Genomic DNA, 17,780 nt, shown 5'->3' on the forward strand with positions numbered 1-17,780 from the left:
CGTCTGCTTTCAATGTGCTCACAATTTTTACTAGCAAAGAGTGCTGGGAAATGAGTAACTAGAGCAAGGGTGGGGGTTTCCATCCCTGCAGGAAGGGGTAAAATTTTTGAAAGCAAGGTGGGAGACAGTGTGGTAGGTGTACTTGAACCCAGCCAGTAACATACAATAACAAACAATAATGTTTTCTTTGGTCATTTAAATGTATTGATTTTACAAAGCAAATGTAATTTGACTTACTTCCCATGGAAATACATTTTCAATTCTACAGAGCTAAGAACTCTTACCTTCCTAAATACCTCTGCCATTATTCTTTTAAATAATAATCCCCAAGTCCACCCCCACAAGTGAACCTAAAACTTTTCTTATCCAGTGAATAACTAACTATAAATCACCTCAATTGGGGTAAAGAGGGAGGAGTAGAATGGGGCTCTATTCTTACAGAAGAGACACATTAATTTAAAATGCACCTAAAGTAGCCATTGAATTAGATCGAATTGGGTGGCATGGGATTTTGTTGTGTACTTGATAAAGCAAAGACGCTTTCCAAGAGCCCATCTAATAGAGCGTGGTGGGAAAGAGGCTTTGAAGACACAATAGCATTCTTCCAGCTTTCAAGCTAGAGGCTAAAATCACGAAAGAACCATTCCCTTTTCCGACTTGAGACACATTCCTCACCCAGTTCAAAGGCCCGAGAATCAACAAGTCTGTACACTGTCTGAAGGTTGTCCCTTGTAGGAACTTGTGAGGGACCAAAGGCTCAGGCTGCAAAATATTTTTAAAGACCTAGTTTTAGGAATGTAAGCTTTTTTATTGGAATGCAGTTTCCACTCCCTAACCCTCCTCACCTCCAAACACACACACACACACACACACACATGCACACACATGCACATGAGCTCTCACTGGTGAGACAACCTTAGGCAAAAGGGAAAGTTTTCATTATAATCCCAATGACTTCCAGGATATCCTACCAATGGAAGTAAAATATTTTCAGAAGTCAAGTCATTATCTATTCTTTAGAAAAACATGCGATATTTATATTCCTTTATCTAACCAGAGGGAATTCAATCAGCTTTGAAAGGAAGGTATTGTTAACTGTGGTTCAAAGAGTGCCTTGGAATTGGGAAGGGGGTTAGAAAGGGCAAGCCAATGAGGAGCTGGGGGTTAGGGGGGTAGGTGGGAGCTGCCAAGACCAGGATATAAATACACCACTCAATTGGACCCTCGAAACCCTTTAGGGACCCCCTTCCCTCCTCCCAATATTACGTATATTACCCAGTGTCCCAATTTTGTTTTGTTCTGTAACCTCAGGAATGTTTAAGGCATTCGAGGTTCTGGTGTAAAAAAAAATGTAAATACTGGCTGGTAAGAGATCTGAGACGGGGTTCAAGAAACCACTGCAATGGCTTTGAGTGGGATATGCCAACCATCTGCATTTGCTTCCGGAAATTCAGCAACTCTGCGTTACAAGAGTCAATAACTGTGCTCAGGTGGGAACCATTCTTCCGACCGCTGATGTCTATGGTTCCATTTCACCCATTGCTCCCCACCACTCCCCACTAAAAGCCTCCTTCTCTGAGCAAGTGCTGCTCTGGTCCAGCTTCCTGTATGTGGGGGAAGGGCAGTTTCGGCAAAGGGACGGAGGAGGGACGGTACAACATGTCCTGTGGCTCGGGGCTCCCTTCTAGTACCATTTTCAAGTCAGGCCTGTGGGAGCTGCCTGAGGACTGCTAGGAAGTGCCGTCCTCTGGCCTCGGGCAAATAGCAGAACTAATTTCACCAACCACCATTGGCATTAAAAATACAGATGACAGGGGCGCCTGGGTGGCTCAGTGGGTTAAAGCCTCTGCCTTCTGCTGGGGTCATGATCCCAGAGTCCTGGGATCCGGCCCCACATGGGGCTCTTTGCTCTGCAGGGAGCCTGCTTCCTCCCCTCTCTCTCTGCCTGCCTCTCTGCATACTTGTGATCTGTCTCTGTCAAATAAATAAATAAAATCTTTAAAAAAAAATTAAAAAAAAAATACAGATGACAGTCTCTGGTAAAGAAACCTCAGAAGTCATGTTTCATGTTTTTCTTAGAGGTGATCTTCTAGCTTTCACTCATTCCTTAAGAGGCCGATCTCAAGAGGGAATCAAACTCTAAAGAAAGATCTGAATCTGTGATATTAAAAAAAAATTCTTGCTATCCCTTTGTGAACCTGAATGACAGAACCACATTATTTACTATTTTCTCAAATCATTTCCGGTCCCCACACTTTGCTGTAACGCAGTTGTTTCCTTCTCTGCCTCCTACAAGCACTGGGAAGACTGGGACACACCTATTTCGGTCCCCAGTGCCTGATTCACAGTATGAACTCAATCAAAGTTTATTGAGACAGTATAAGCTTTGTGTTTCTCAAAGAAAAAAAACCAAAAAACAAAAAACAAGAAGGAAAACAGTGATACCACCAATACGAAGGAAATCACTGTATTTTACCCAAAGCTAGGAATATTCATTATAAACATCTAAGAATAACTTTATTCAAGGCATTCAACATACAACTGATAAATGTTGAAATACACTTGTACAATGGTTCTCCCATTAACAAGTAGGATCTATTTTTCTATCCCTTGAAACTGGACATGGCTTTGTGACTTGCTTTGGACAAGGGGAGAGGAGCAAATGTGAAGTAAGCAGAGGCTTGAAAAACACGTGTGCCCCCCTCACTGTTGCTGGTTGCTCATCCAAATACTATGTTAAGTTTGGGTTAGCCTGTTTCGGTTCAAGCAGCAGCAAACACCAACTGACAGCCAGCATCATCCACCAGAAAAGTGACAGAAACCATCCTGAACCAACCAGTCCTCAGCCAACTGTCCAACTGTCCACGTGAGCTTTCCCACATGAGACAGACACTGCCCCACTGAACGCAGCCTAACCGCAATCCTCAGAAATGCGATCTACCAAATGACTGATGTTCTAAGGCCATCGGTTTTGGGGTGCTTTGTTACAGATCAAAGCTAAATGATTTAGACACCTAAGAAACTAGCTTAGTTCATAGAGTAAATTCTTTAACAGCTTTCTTAAAAGTTTTCAGAGGTGGTTGAATTTCATTCCTCACTCCAGATGATCTGGAAGAAAACTGATATTATTGTTTTAGCATATTCATATTGCCAAGTCCCCCCAAATGATAAAATATTGGTAACTGTGATTTAGAAGTCATCTGTTACCATATTCTTGAAAGTTTCTATTTTGTAATAGTAACTACTCCAACCTATTCACAATGAACCTCGGCCATAATCAGCAAGAACATCAGGACATTAGCTATAAATATTTTTAACCATTGGAGTTCCTCTCTGGTTCAAAGTAGAGATTATTTCAGTCATACCTGTAGTAATACACATCCCCCTAGGGATTTTAGATTCTCTAAATTCCACTAATTTCCTCCAAAGTTATTAATACTTGGAGTGAGAGGAAAACACTAAACAATTTATTCTATTATTTGCATGCACTTATTATGTCTAAAATAACCTGTTCCCAGAATTTGAAATGGTTTTGAAATTTGAAATTCTTTCTGCTTATTCTAACAAAAAGCTTTAATTCTTCTGAACTCTAAAAATATGAGGCTTTGGTGACCAGAATGTCTTTAAAAGGCTCCTTAACCTTTAGAGTTAATCCTACCACATTTTATTAAGAACTAGTTATTCTTTCTGGTGGAGGGGCAGAGAAGTGCTGACATACTACAGCAGAAAGTACAGAGGAGAAAAGAGAATAATAAAGACTCACACTTAGATGCCTTTCCCTTCACTAATGCTTCAAAATTAGAAAAGCAGATCATTTACTAACTAATGCTTCCTCCCCATCCCTGGATTATGCTACATGATGCTTTTCTATAACCTGAAGAGTCACAAGAGTCATGGGAATTAAAGAGTACTTTTCTCTTTCCTTTCAACAACAACAACAAAAAGTGAGTCTACTATAAGAAGTATGTTGTCTGCTGTGTTTCTTCAGTGCACAACGTTGGGACCTAAGCAACTGGGCATTTCACCAACTCTCTATTACTAAGCTCCAAAATTTCCGAGCAGTTCATCTCTGGAAACAAACAAAATCCAGCCTTGATGGTGGCCAATGAGAAGAGAGGCAGAGGAACACGAGTGAGAGAGAATCTTATTTTTCACTTTATACCTTTAAGAAAATTTTCTAAACTACTTGAAACTTATAGCATGTGCATAAATTGCCAACACCAAAAAATGAAAGGAAAAAAAAAGTGAATAGACCCAGCAAACTATCTTAAAACTATGTGTTCAAAAAAAATGCCTTTTTAGGTTTCTGTAAGAAACTACTCTGAACTTAAAAACAAATGTGACTGCTCACCATCAAAGCAGAGAGAGCACAAGCAAACACACTTAAGAAACAGCAATGACAAAATCTCCAAGGAGCATAGTATACGTCCAGCCAGAAGCACGCACAGGAACCAGAGGTCAGAGGGTTAAAGCTTTTCACTACTAAAAATAAAAACCACCACCCAAAGGGGAGAAAAGTTCTCCAATGACAGAGCTTCTAGGATGCAAAGAAAGGACTACCATGTCTTTCCTGCCCCCACCTTCATTCACCCATTGCGTCCTGCTCATGAGCTTCTGCTCATTTAACACCTGGACCCCTCTCCTGGCCGCTTCGCTTGGACAAAAGAGCCAAAGATGTTTTTTTCTGGCTTCTTGCTAACATTGTATTTGCCAGCTGAATATCCAAAAAGAGGCCGCTCTTCCAAATAGTCTGAACAGCCTATGAGCTATTTAAGTAAGCTGGTGTTATGGCCAGCCAGGAAGCCAGGGTTGGAATGACTAAGAAAAGCATAATACTTTGAGGGAGATGGGCACTTTCACCTGGAAAGTGTAAGAAAAATACTGACTTTCATGGATTACATATCCGGAATCTTGATTTTTTTTTTCCCCCAGATAAGTTGTGCCATAAGAAATTTGGTAATTACTTGGATGAACTCCTTTCACAACCTTTCTCCCCGTTCCATTTCCCTGTGTCCACCACCATTTTCTTACTGTCTTAGAACAACTGCTGTTTACTGAAGAAAAGAGGGAAAGGGACTAACAGGAAACTGAGGTCTGGGGCCTATTTGACTGAAGGCAGACCATTCATGTTGATGGTGGGAGGCAGATGGCCTCTGATCTTGTACCAGAGAATTAATGTTCTTCTGATTATTCCCCCAATCCCTAAAATTCAAGGGTAAGTATGATTATTTTCAGAATCCAAATGAACCCTTCAAATAATTTTAAAATAAACAGGGACACCGTCCTTAGAGAATAACAGATGAATAACAGTGGAAGGCAGAGTAATTACTGAATATTTGAGACCTTAAACTGCCTGCTATATTTTTATGAATGTCTTCTCTTACATTTTTGCCTGTTTCATCTGGATCTCTAACCTTCCTAAAACCAAGAATAATGACTTTCTGTTCAAAACAGATTTTGTTTGCCACACTATATATGTTTAAAGAAAGAGAGAATGCTTCTTTAATCATTTCAACAAACATAACACAACTATCAATTTCTCAAGATTAAGTGAAACTGTTCAGCAACATGACCTAAATACGTCAAGGCAGATCAGAGAACTCACATCAAAGTATTTTTTAGTCAACAGAAAACACGGGGGAAAGTTTATGAACTTGGGTTTACTGGCATCCTCTTCAGGCCAACCAATTAGCATCCAATGGATGTGTGCTTGGTTCAGACAGGACAAGCGTGGATGACAGAAAGTGACACAGGGTGGGGAGCAAACAAAGGAACAAACATGGAACAGCAAAAGGAAAGCAGTGAATACTTACCTAGTAAAACTTTACTCAATTAAACATTCAGGGTGGGGTAATAAAATTTCCACAAAATTTCCACAAAATTTCCATAAAATTTCCACAAAATTTCCTCTCTGCTTGAAGACAGATTTGATGATCTAATTAAAATTAAGAGCCTGACCAACATATTCAATTCTCCTGCCATCATGAATGAAAATGCAAAAAGGGGCTTGAAAAAGAAAAGCTGCCTTTTCAATACAAACCCATCATTTTTAAAAGCTCTATTATTCAAAGATCACTGGTTCATTGAGGAAGCACAAATAACATTTATCTAACCAACTTTATTTTAACAAATAGATTATAGCAGAGCCTGCAGCAAGAATATTAAAATGGAAAATGTTCCTTTCCCCATAGATGACAGTACCTTATACTCATCTAATCTATCTTCTTCTTTTTTTCTGTGAGAAATGGCAGAGATGCTACCATTTCCACAACGTAAGACAAAGACACGATATGAGACAAGAGCGTTTCTTGACCATCATTTAAAATAGCTTCAGAGGTGCCTGGGTGGCTCAGTGGGTTAAGCCGCTGCCTTCGGCTCAGGTTATGATCTCGGGATCCTGGGATCGAGTCCTGCATCAGGCTCTCTGCTCAGCAGGGAGCTTGCTTCCATCTCTCTCTCTCTCTGCCTGCCTCTCCAACTACTTGTGATCTCTCTCTATCAAATAAATAAATAAAATCTTTATAAAATAGCTTCATAGTAACTTTTTTTTTGCAACTATTTGATATTAGTTAAAAATTAGCATACTATCATGCCATACACATATTAAAATGTAATTCTATTAAATTAAAACTCAAAGTGATTACAACTTCTAAACATGTTTTAATAACATTTTTTTTTATTTTTTTTTATTTTTATTTATTTATTTATTTATTTTTATTTATTTGAGAGAGAGAGACAGTGAGAGAGAGAATGAGCGAGGAGAAGGTCAGAAAGCGAAGCAGACTCCCCATGGAGCTGGGAGCCTGATGTGGGACTCGATCCCGGGACTCCAGGATCACGCCCTGAGCCGGAGGCAGTCGTTTAACCAACTGCGCCACCCAGGCGTCCCTTTAATAACATTTTTAAAAGTATTTTTTGGAGTTGGCCTCATAGCTATGGACTCGTAAGGTAGGGGATAATAAATCAAGTATATAACTGTAATGTGGTAAAGAAAGTTACAGAATCTTTAGTGTGAAACTGACTTCAAACTGAATTCATGAGACACTATTTTCCTTGAATACAATTTCCAGTAACTCTGTAATAGGAGGAAATCATTGGGAAAATAGCTTTCTTTGAAACAAAGCCTTACAATTGTGAAGTGTTCCATCATCTTAAAATTACCAACCCACCAAAATAAAAGGAACCATTGATATATTATACAGCTAAGAAATGTATATGATTGTAGCAGAAGGACTGGAAAAGAATAAGTCAATGAAGTTCTGAATGAGTCAATAGACTATTCTAATGATTTATGCAATCCACACAGAGGTACCCAAAGGGTCAAAATTTCTGAATACACTGGCAACTTGACAGCCAAGATAATACAAGGTCAGCAAAGCAGTATACAGCTCAACTAGCAAACCAAAAATCCTAAAACACAAAAAGCCGGACAACACTTAATGCTGTCGGCAAGAGAAATATTGAGCTTTTTCACACACCTGACAGAGAAAACTGAAACTAAAAAATTGTAGAGACTTCTTACTAACCTCATTTGGCCTCTCAAATTTCCTTTCTATTCCCTCCAGTGGATATACCTCACTGAAGGAAGGATTCTGATGGTACAAATGAGAAACATTATCCATTAAACAGAACACCTGCAGAAGAAGGGATGATTTCTAATTGAGTAGACAGAATAATGTCATAAACATGGACTGGTTAAAGCTTGACCTGTAAGGTGGGGTGGGTTGCTTCCAGCAGCTGACCTTAGGAGGCAAGGAACTGGCAACTGACTTGCATTCTCAACACACACTGAATATTTTAAAAAGAGAGGAGAGGGAAGAACCCAGTTCAGTCTAGAGAAGGTTCAAAAAATTTAGACTTGTGCAGTCTGGAGGGTTTGTCTTGAGGTTTGTTAAAATTTGCTTCCCCCCAAATTAGAAAGGTAAAAATAAGTCCTGAATCAAACCATAAAGAAGGGTCCAAAAGCTAGAACAGGAGGAAACAGAATATCTAATACACTTCATTCTGACCCCATCAACAGCTTCTTCAGAAAGAATCCTCATTACAACTGACCCATTAAAGAATATCAGTCATTCTCTCCAAAATATCCCTATGTTTAGTGCAGCAAAGGAGGTCAGAATAATTTAGAACAAAACTCTCAAGTTACTGATGAGGAAATAGGTCCAGAGAAATTAAGTGACTTGCCCAAGGTCACTTAGCTAGCAAAGGGCACAGGCTGTGTTGCAACTTAAGATCTGGGGCTCCCAGGAACTGTTTTTCCATTGCATCATTCAAGATAAGATAAAGCTATTTTCCAGGAATTTTGATAAACAACAACAACAGCAGCAGCAAAAGGCAAAACAAAAAAACCCAAACAGCAGGGAGCAGGGGAGGCATTGATTTTGGAATTCCAAGTCCCTTTCGGCAGTAGGCAACATAATAGATAGTATTTACGTGGGGGGGGGGCACGCAATCAGAGAAATAATTACAATATTTGGAATTTTTTATGGATTTTTAACACAAAAAGCTACTTAAGCAATGGCAGAGATTGAGCAGATTGTTAGATGCTCCAAGTTTTCTGGAACAACGTAGACACTCTCTCCCATAGCTCAGGAGCATGAGGCATAACATTTACACCAGGGCGGTCCCTCTTCCTTACATTTACACCTAGGGAAAAAACGCTGCCATTGGGGCTTATGATTCAGTGAGGCATGGGGGATGCTGGATGGTGACAAAGACTTGGAGAGGGGATGGGGAACACCTCCATTAATTTCTCTCTTACTTTCCTTTATTTTAAAACGGAAAATCAGAACAAATCTTCCCTCCTATAAAGTAATATATCTCAGGTAACGTTGGTTATATGAGGGCCACAACTCAAATCCAGCAAGCTTTCAGAAAGTTAGCCCAGTCTGCCCTGATGGGCTTTCACTTGGGCTGTCACTGATCAAAAACAAATCTGGTTTTGGGAGCTTGAGCAGCATTTCCTCCAGCCTCAGCACCAAACTCTACCCAGGCTCCTGCCATGCATCTCTAGATTCTCATGATTTGCAAGCTATATCCGGCGTTTTCATTTCACTGTGAGCTCCCCTGGGCCTAGAAGGGTCAGTATTTGTTGATCTTATCTGGCTCCGTGCTTTGCAAACTGCAGCCGCTCTAGATATATAGTGTTGACCCTAATACAATTTCCAGCCAAATGAGTTTTTCCTGAATGATCCTCAAACAGTGCCAGCCACAGCACTTGTGTTTCCTTCTCCGTTTTTTCCTTTTCCCCTCCCCTTTCCCATTAGTAAGGGACATAAATGTTAGAATCTTGAGCCAACGCAATCAATCCTACAACCACGTGCTTGTGGATTTCCAGACAGGAAGATGAAGGAACGTGGCGTCGTAGTAAACCGTAGTAAAGAGAGGAGGGAAACAAAATGGGGCACGTCACATGGTCATGGCCTGGATTTTTCTCAATTAAAAATAAGAGGAAGTGTGTGTTTCCGGCCTCTGTCAGTGGACTGGTTGGACTTTCTCATTCTTAGGATTCTGGGCTGGATGCACGAATAAGGCTGAGCGCATAACATCCTCTGCGAGGGGGAGTGGGAGGGGGGACGTATTTGGCTCAGTTCCGCAGACACAAGAGAAAAGAGGTGGAGGGAGGGAGTTGGGAGGGCTGGTGCCTGCGACGCCCCGCTAAGGGGGCCACCGTTGGACCCAAGACCCAGCAGGAGGCTAGGGCCCCCTTCCTACCCCTCCGATTCAAGTCCCACCCCGCGCCCTCCGCAGCAGACATTCACGCTGATTGGCTCTCGTAAGAGCCAATCAGGGCCCTTCCACCCCGCCCACTCAGAGCCAGTCCTGCACCGAGGGCCCTGGGCGCAACAGCAACGCTGACCACGCGGCGGGGCGGGGAAGGGGCCAGGCAGCCCGGCGCCTCCCGGCGACCGGAGTGGGCGGGGTGGGAGATTTGTGAAGGAGGCCTCAGCGCTGCTACAGATTCCCCAACCCCCCGGCTAAAGGGGCTTGGAGGAGGGAGGGAAGCCAAGTGCCAAATAAATAGGGAGGAATGCAGGAAGCGGAGGTGACCCGGGAAACGGGAAAGTGCCAGAGCTGAGACGGTATGCGCCAGACAAAAAAGGCCACACAGGGAGGGGAAGAGAAGGAGGGAGGAGGAGGGAGAGACGGGAGGTAGTCCTGGAGGTACGGAATCCTTGAAATCACAACAAGGAAATGTAGTGAAAGGAAGAGAAATGCCCGGGGGGGGGGGGGGGGAGGGAGGACACACACATAACAAAATGACCAAAAAAAAAGGGAAGTTAAAAGGGTGGCTTGGGTCTGTGCCTTTGCCAAAGCCTGCTCTATCTGCCCGAGCTGCGGTTTCAAAAACTAAAAAACAAATTGAAGGTAAAGGCTGGTTAAAGATAACTGGGCTGCTGTGTCCTTTCTGCCCTCTTTCTTGGACTTTCATTCCACTCTCTGCAGAGAGTAGGCCACAAGGACTGCGAAATTCTGAAATGGAGAAAGAGGAAAAAAAGACAAGGCCAGAAACACGAAATAAGAGGTGGAAAACAAAGGGAATGGGAGAAGGGGATGCTGGAAAACAAGAACTCAAAATCAGAACGAAGTTAGGGGAGGCACAGGTTGACAAAAATTAGAAACTGGACATAAGGTCAATCAGGACAACCACCGGTCCTGAGTACCTGAGCTGCCTAACAAATGTTCTCATTTAACAGACATTGAAAAATACTAGACAAGCCTCAATGTTTAAAATGAGGGGTTAGGAGAAAGCACACACCCCTTCTAGCACCCCATTCCCTTCCTGTTCCAGGGTTTTATCTGAGCCATGAGCAGGAGAGGAAAAAATATGAATTGCTGAGGAAGTTAGGAAAAGGAGTTTTCACAACCAAAATACTCATTCCTAGGAAAAGCTGTTTGCCAGGGCAGGTTGGATTTTTTTTGTTTCAGAGGATAAGTGACTATCAGATCACATCTTTAGACTCAACAGGGCAAAGGCAAGGGAGCAGAATTCAGGATGGAAGGGTGTCAGGTAGCATTTGGTGCCTCATTTAAAACCCAGATTTTTCTGGCATGGGGCTGTCAAGGCACGGTATATTGTTACTCCAACAGTATTAGGGATATGACTATAAGTTTATTCCAGAATCCTACACTCTCCCTAAGAGAGCTAAGAATAGAAGATCATTTTGCTTTGGTTGGTTTGTTTTTAATGTACCCTCCACATAAAGAGGATTTAATTTCAAAGCCCCTTTAAAGATGAAAACTCTATTTGGTCATCACTTTCTTTCAGAGCAAAATATTATTTCTTCTCTCTATCAAAAGAAACCTGTTCAAACCAAGAAAACAGGTGAGGAACATTTATTATTTCCTAGCCTCTTTCCTCTTCTCTAAAATGAAAATTTTGGTTCTGCTGGGTTTGTTTCCTTCAAATCCTCATTAGTTTATAAATGAAACATCTTGCAACATAAATGGTTAAAGTATTAGAGGGATTCACATTCCCTAAAACATCATTTTTTTATCATTCAAAAATAACCGAAGTTTTTAACTGTTGGTGTTGACATAGATAATCTATTGTAGTGAATCACGAAAGTAAACACTGAATGCTAAGCAAATGATACTTGTATATCATACCACCTAAAATCTTAGTCTGAATGTTTATGTACCTATATCTTGTTCTAGAAAACAGCGAATGATATGGTCAGATATAAGAAACTGGTTAGAAACAAGGAGACTGAGACCACATAATAAAATACCTACCAAGAGGAACCCAATGCACAATTTCTGATGAATGGACACACACTTAAAAGCTCGTTCCATGAGGCATCCATCAAAAAGTCTATCGCAAGATAATGAGTTTCTCAGAATAAAGTGTTTCCAAATGCTGGAAACTTCTGCATCGCCAACTCATAACACTATTTGCAAACTATACTCCTCTTTTCTTCCCACAATTATGACCACCAGAAAACAGGCTCAACAGAATGAAGGACAGGCAAATTTCCTGTTACAAGTGTTTTTCATTTTCAATAGAGCCTTAGCCACCAAAGATGGAAAGCCAACTTTCAACACGTACTGGGGTGCCTAATCTTGCACTGAAAGGCAAACAATAAACGCTCTAAAAATGGAAGAGTACTCCTAGCCTTTCCAGCCAATGCAAAACAAAAGCATTTCCCTAACACAATACTCCTTCTTTTCGAAGTAAAAATGTTAAGTAATTTCACAGAAGATGTACAGTAGCCCCCAAATGATCTGTGTGATGTTTCCCTGCAGGCCTTTGCAAGAACAGACAACTGTGAGGCAGACACGCTGGGATGAATTTCCATAACTCTTCACGAATAATGGGTCCCAGACACACGCAGACTTTACTGCAGACCCCGGGCAGAAGCAGCCACACCTGTGAGGTGGTGGGTCGGTGTGTGAAAGATATTTCACAAACCCTGACTCAAGAGCAAAAAGAGAATGTCACTCATAATTACTTTCTACAGAGAATCATAAATAGACAGGCATTTTTCCCTAAATATGTAAGCCTAAACCAGCTCTTTCTCCTGGATCTTTTTGAGGCAGCAAGAATAAAAACTGATGTTTCCGCTGCTATGTATGTTGCCTCGGTATTGAGAAATCACAGAATTAAAGTACACGGAGCAACTTGATAAGATCACCCTTCAGAGCTCCAAGAAACTATCTGAAATGAAGAGTTTGGTTCAGCCCCTGTGCTAACAAATATTTCTGTTGAGCTGTTCCTTCCAGGGAATGACCTAAATATATACTCAAAAGAAAACTTCAGTAAAGAGAACAAGGTTCTTATATATGAACTTCACAAGCCTCAGAACTGGTCTAGGGTGTATATTTTGCTAATGCTACAGTAAGTACTTCACTTGGAAGCCTCAAATGAAAGGCCTCCGGGGCCGCCGCTCCAGCGGGCTTACTGGACAGTCAGCCAAGTGTCCTGGTGGAGGGAGCACCTTGCGTGCCCTCCCCTCCCCCATCCTGTGAAAAAGCACTCCCTAAAGAAGTAGCAAACAGGAGAGGAAAGGGGCCTAGGCAAAGAGGAAGAGAATTCCAGCACAAGGTTAAAAGCAGTTTTGTCTTCTGACTTTGTCACCATGAAACGCACCTGCTGTGATGTCCAGTTGAGCTACTGGAGGTCCTCTGGCTGCTTCTGGAAACTGATGCTGGCATAGGCGCTTAAATCCTCACTGGAGCGGCTGGCTGAGCTGCTCTCACTGCTGCCCAGAGGCTGATGAGGGGGTTGGGGCGGGGGCGGCTGCGGTTGAGGGGGGCGCTCCTGAGGGCGCTGTTTGAAGTCCTTGACCAGATCCAGGTCTATGTAGTTAAGCCCATTCTCCAAACCGCCAGCAGCCCCACACACTGGGGCCGGCTCCTTGGCAGCTCCCCCAAGCTCCCCAGGCCTCAGCCACACATTCTCAAAGGAAGCAGAACTGTGGCGTTTCATGTCCTCCGTGCTGCTGCTGCCACCACCGCTGTCCCCTACAGCTGCCCCCCCTCCAAAGGGCACCGTGTTGCCCGCCCGGGTGGCACTAGGTGTGGAGGAGAAGGTCTCAGAGCTATGCCTCCTCCGGCACCCTTGTGGGTCTGCACGGATCACTTTGGCACTCTGGTTCCGGTTGGGACTGAGGTTGACCCGGGTGAAGGCGCTCATGGCCCCAGGTCCCTGTGGGGCTCCCAGCAGGGAAGAGCGAGCCACCAGCTCCCCTGCTTTCTGAGGCGCAGTGGTGGGGGAAGCAGAGGCTGCAGAGGATGAGGGAGCTGCTGCTGTGGCCCCTGGAAGGCCGGCCTCCTCCACAACGCCTGTCCTCATGTCAGCATAGCTGATGGGGGCAACTGGTGAGGTGTCCACGTAGCTCTGCCCGGGACAACCCATCTGCATGGTCATGTAGTCCCCCCGGGTGCTGGGCACTGCCCGGGTAGGCCGGCACATGCTAGCAGCTCCAGGAGGTGCAGGGCCCACTCTGCCTGGCTGGACCCCAGCGCTCTCCTGCCAGGTCGCCCTCCGGCCCGGCCCCAGGTCCATGTTCATGTATTCCTCCGTGCCAGTCTCTTCCTCTCGGGGAGCTGGCTGGAGCTGGGACGGACACCTGACAGAAGGCGAGCTGCGGGAAGCCACAGGACCAGACAAGTAACCCGGCTGATCACTCCCAAATTCAATATTCACATATTCCCCCGGGCTCTTGGGCTCTGGAGGGTGCAGCAGGGTCGGCTGTTGCTGCTGCTCTCGTACCCGAGGTAAGGTGCTGGCCTTGGGATCCCCCAGAGACAGCCTCGTGGGCCGAGCCAGGCGGCTGTTGGTCTGGGCAGCTGTGTCCACCTTTCGAGGCAGATGAGGCTGCAGGACCTGATGGTGGATATGTGGGAGGCCAGGATCTGGCCTCACCCCACAGTATCCCCCTCCCAGGCTGTCGCTGCTGGTGGAGGAGGAGGAATCTTCTGCCGCTGCAGCATAGAGAAGGCGACCAGAGCTGGAGGAAAGGCGAAGGTGTTGGTGCCGAGCACTCTCCTCCAGCTCCCCAGGGCGCTGCGTGTGCTTAAAGGACCTTGGCAATGAGTAGTAGGAGAGAACTGGCTTGTGCTGGGGGTCTTCCGGGCCATAGTAGCAGTCGGAGGGGCTGCTGGTGTTGGAGTCCCCCACTGGCGACATGTTCATGTAATCACCAGTACAAGACAAGAGCTTGCTGCTGCCACTCTCCCCAGGCAGCTTGGGATGTGGTAGGGCAGAACCATGGTGCCCCCCAACCCCATTTGTCCACAGCTTGCCATAGCTGCCCCCAGAAGGGGCAGCGCCCGTGCTACTGCTGGGCCCACCTCCAATGTCAGGGGAGCAGCTGCCGCTCGGGGACATCATCATGTAGCCATTGGGGTCCACTCGCTGGGGATGGCGTCTGATTGGGTTGATGATCTGCTGGGGTGCAGACACACTCTTGGGGCTCATGGGCATGTAGTCCCCACTGCCCTTTCGGCTGCTGGGCACTGGCGCCACTCCTGGGGACATGGGCATGTAGCCATCATCAGTGTGGAGAGTGGAGGCGTCTGGGCGGTGGTGGCCTCCACGCCGGTCCAAAGGGTGCATTTCCAGACCCTCCTCGGGGTAGGAGTGGGTGGGCACGAAGGCAGAGTGCCGGTAGCCAGGCAGTCGGCCTCCACTGCCACCTCCTGGTGGGTAGGCAGGCATCATCTCCGTGTATTCCTCAATGGAAGCCACAGAGGACTGGGATGGGGTCTTCTGGTGGGAAATGGTAGGGGACGTGCCAGCAGAGTGAGTCCGCTTTCGGAACCGATTATCCAGATCTGTAGCACTGGCTGCTTCATCCCCAGCCAGGGCTGGGCTCGTGCCCAAACCAGTTCCTGGGATGTAGCGGTGACCGTTGCCACCCCGAGGCAAAATGTAGTGACCATTGGGGGCGGCGAGGGTGGAGGACCCTTTGCCCCCCATGCAGATGTAGTTGCTCAGCTCCTCCTCGCCTCGGGCTGGTGGGGTGTGGCCCAGGGAATCCGGGGTGACACTGCGGAAGGAACTTCGGAAATCGCAAGGGCTGGAGCCATACTCATCGGAGGAGATGAAGCCGCCATCGCTGGGGGATCCCGACACGGAAGCACTAGACCTCCGTGGGAAAAGACAGTCCGAGGTGGAGCCGTGGCCACTGGTGCTGCTGGACGACAGACTGACTGGGCTGGTGGCAGAAGGTGAGCAGCGAGAGGAAGGCATGGGGATGGAGCGGCTGTGGTTGAGAGGAGGGTGTAGCCGGGAGCTGCCGCGATGCCGGTGGGCGTGGGTCCTGTTGGTGCTAGGACTCACGGGGCTGCCGTCCACCGAGGCCGGCCGGGACATGGTGCCTTCCCCATCACTGGACGCGCGCACACGGAAGGAACCCTGCTTGCCGCCCACCATGCTGGCCGGAGAGGTGGCGGTGATGCTCTCCGTGCGAGAGCGGCGCGTCAGCCCCACCTGGCTGGGCGGGGGGTTGTTGAGATGGTGCCTGCGCAGGGGGACGCTGATGGGGTTGGAGCAGTTGGAGGAGGACTGGCTCTTACTTCGAGGACGGAACTCATCGCTCATGGCCCTCATGGCCTCCAGAATTGTCTCGTGCATGTTCTGGGCCACCACAGAGTCATCCACCTGCATCCAGAACTCCCCAGGTCCCGTCACTGCGGAACGGCCCACCTCGATGAAGAAGAAGTTCTCCGAGTGGCCGCAGCGTCTGATGTTCATCAGCTGCAGCACCACAGCCGCCGCCTCCGAGTTCAGCTTCACGAAGCTGATGGTCTTGCTGGTCAGGCAGAGACGGTAAATACCAATCAGGTTCTTTGTCTGACCCAGGCCCTTGGGTTTCAGGATCACCTGCCAGACCTCCTTGAACGCAGGTCCTGGGGGCACGTCCCCGTAACTCAAGTCCTCCCCAGCCTCCCCGAGGCCAGAGCTGCCACTGCAGCTGCCCCCACCTCCTCCTGCCCCGGGGGCTGCCGCCCCGTCGTGGTGGCCCTTGGCCCGGTTGTGCAGCTGCAGGAGGGCCTGGTACCAGCTGTCCTGCTCGGCCTCGCTGTCCGCCGCGATGGCAAAGTGCTCGTCCCGGGTGTAAAGGGCCACCAGGTGCTTGTTCTTGGAGTCGGCCCGCTTGTTGATGTTGAAACAGCTCTCGAGGGGGATCGAGCGTTTGGGGGCGCTCGACTTGTGCCGCCACTTCTTCTCGTTCTCGTAGTACTCGAGGCGCGCCGGGCCCCCCGCCTCGCTGGCCGCCCGCAGCACGAAGAAGCGCTTGTGCATGCTCTTGGGTTTGCGCAGGTAGCCCACCTTGCGCACGTCCGAGAAGCCGTCGGTCTCGGGAGGGCTCGCCATGCTGCCGCCGCCGCCACCGCCGCCGAGGAGAGGGAGGCGCCGAAAAACAACCGGGTGGGGGGCGGAGGCTCCTCGCCGCGGCCCCGCACATGCAAACAGGGCTGGAGACAGCCGAACCCCCGACTCCGAAAGCCACGCCGCCCCCCGCGCTGGGGAGGGGCAGCCGAAGGGGGACGCAGCTGCAGCGCCAAAGAGACGGCCTCGGCCGGAGTTTACGGGCGTTTCATGCCCTGAGGGGGAGGCAGTGCGTCTAGGGTGAGTGAAGCCCGGATCCTCCAAGAGCCGAGTCTCCTCGCAGCCGCCGCGGCCAAGAAGGGGCGAAGATGCATCTCTTGCCACCCGGGCTGTAGTCTGGCGCAGACGGGCGGCGGCGGCCGGGGGTCCCTGCGCTGCCCCTCCAGGCGCGCGCGCGCGCCTTCTCTCCTGAGTTCCCCTCTGGAAGTAGCGATTCCCGAGGCAAATTAAATATCCTTGGGCAGGGGGAGGCGAGCTGCCAAGTCCCAACGTTGCACGGGGTTCTCCCTCCTCCTCCTCCTCCTTCGCCGCCTCCTCCGCCTCCTCCCACCCCCCAACCGCCCCGCCGCCACCAGCCGCCCAAATACCAGCTCAATCGCAGAGACCGCGGCGCTGCGGCTGTTGCTGCTGCTGCTGCCGCCGCCCGCAGACGGGTCCGCTGCAGCCCCCATTCGGGCCCATCTCGGCGGGCGGAGAAAGTGCCTTTTCCACGCAAAACGCTACTAGGCAGCCGAGGGAGCTGGGGACGCGCGGGAGGGACAGGCTCATCCCTGCCCCTCGCTCCAGTCGGCAGGGGAGGAGGGGAGGGGACGAGGGCGGGAGGCAAAGGGGGAGGTTTGGGAAGGAGTCGGGGAAGACGCCTCTTCCCCGGGAGGCGCTGCCTCTGCAGTTACTTCTCCCCTCCTCCCTCCTCCTCGGAGAGTTGCCGAGAGCCCCAACC

At 47.6% G+C, this 17,780-nt stretch overlaps 1 protein-coding gene across 2 annotated transcripts in view; it reads right to left on the minus strand.

The window, feature by feature from the left end:
- IRS1 (insulin receptor substrate 1) overlaps positions 1-17,334 on the minus strand; it is a 60,161-nt gene extending 42,827 nt beyond the window's left edge. For both annotated transcript variants that reach the window (XM_044241721.1, XM_044241722.1), the window contains exon 1: positions 13,091-17,334. In XM_044241721.1, the coding sequence (XP_044097656.1) occupies positions 13,112-16,825 (3,714 nt within the window). In that variant the 5' untranslated portion in view covers positions 16,826-17,334 and the 3' untranslated portion in view covers positions 13,091-13,111. The remainder of the gene's footprint in view (positions 1-13,090) is intronic.
- Positions 17,335-17,780: the final 446 nt, after the last annotated feature.

The sequence above is a fragment of the Neovison vison genome, chromosome 3 (genome assembly GCF_020171115.1).
Source record: "Neovison vison isolate M4711 chromosome 3, ASM_NN_V1, whole genome shotgun sequence".
Taxonomy (NCBI): domain Eukaryota; kingdom Metazoa; phylum Chordata; class Mammalia; order Carnivora; family Mustelidae; genus Neogale; species Neogale vison.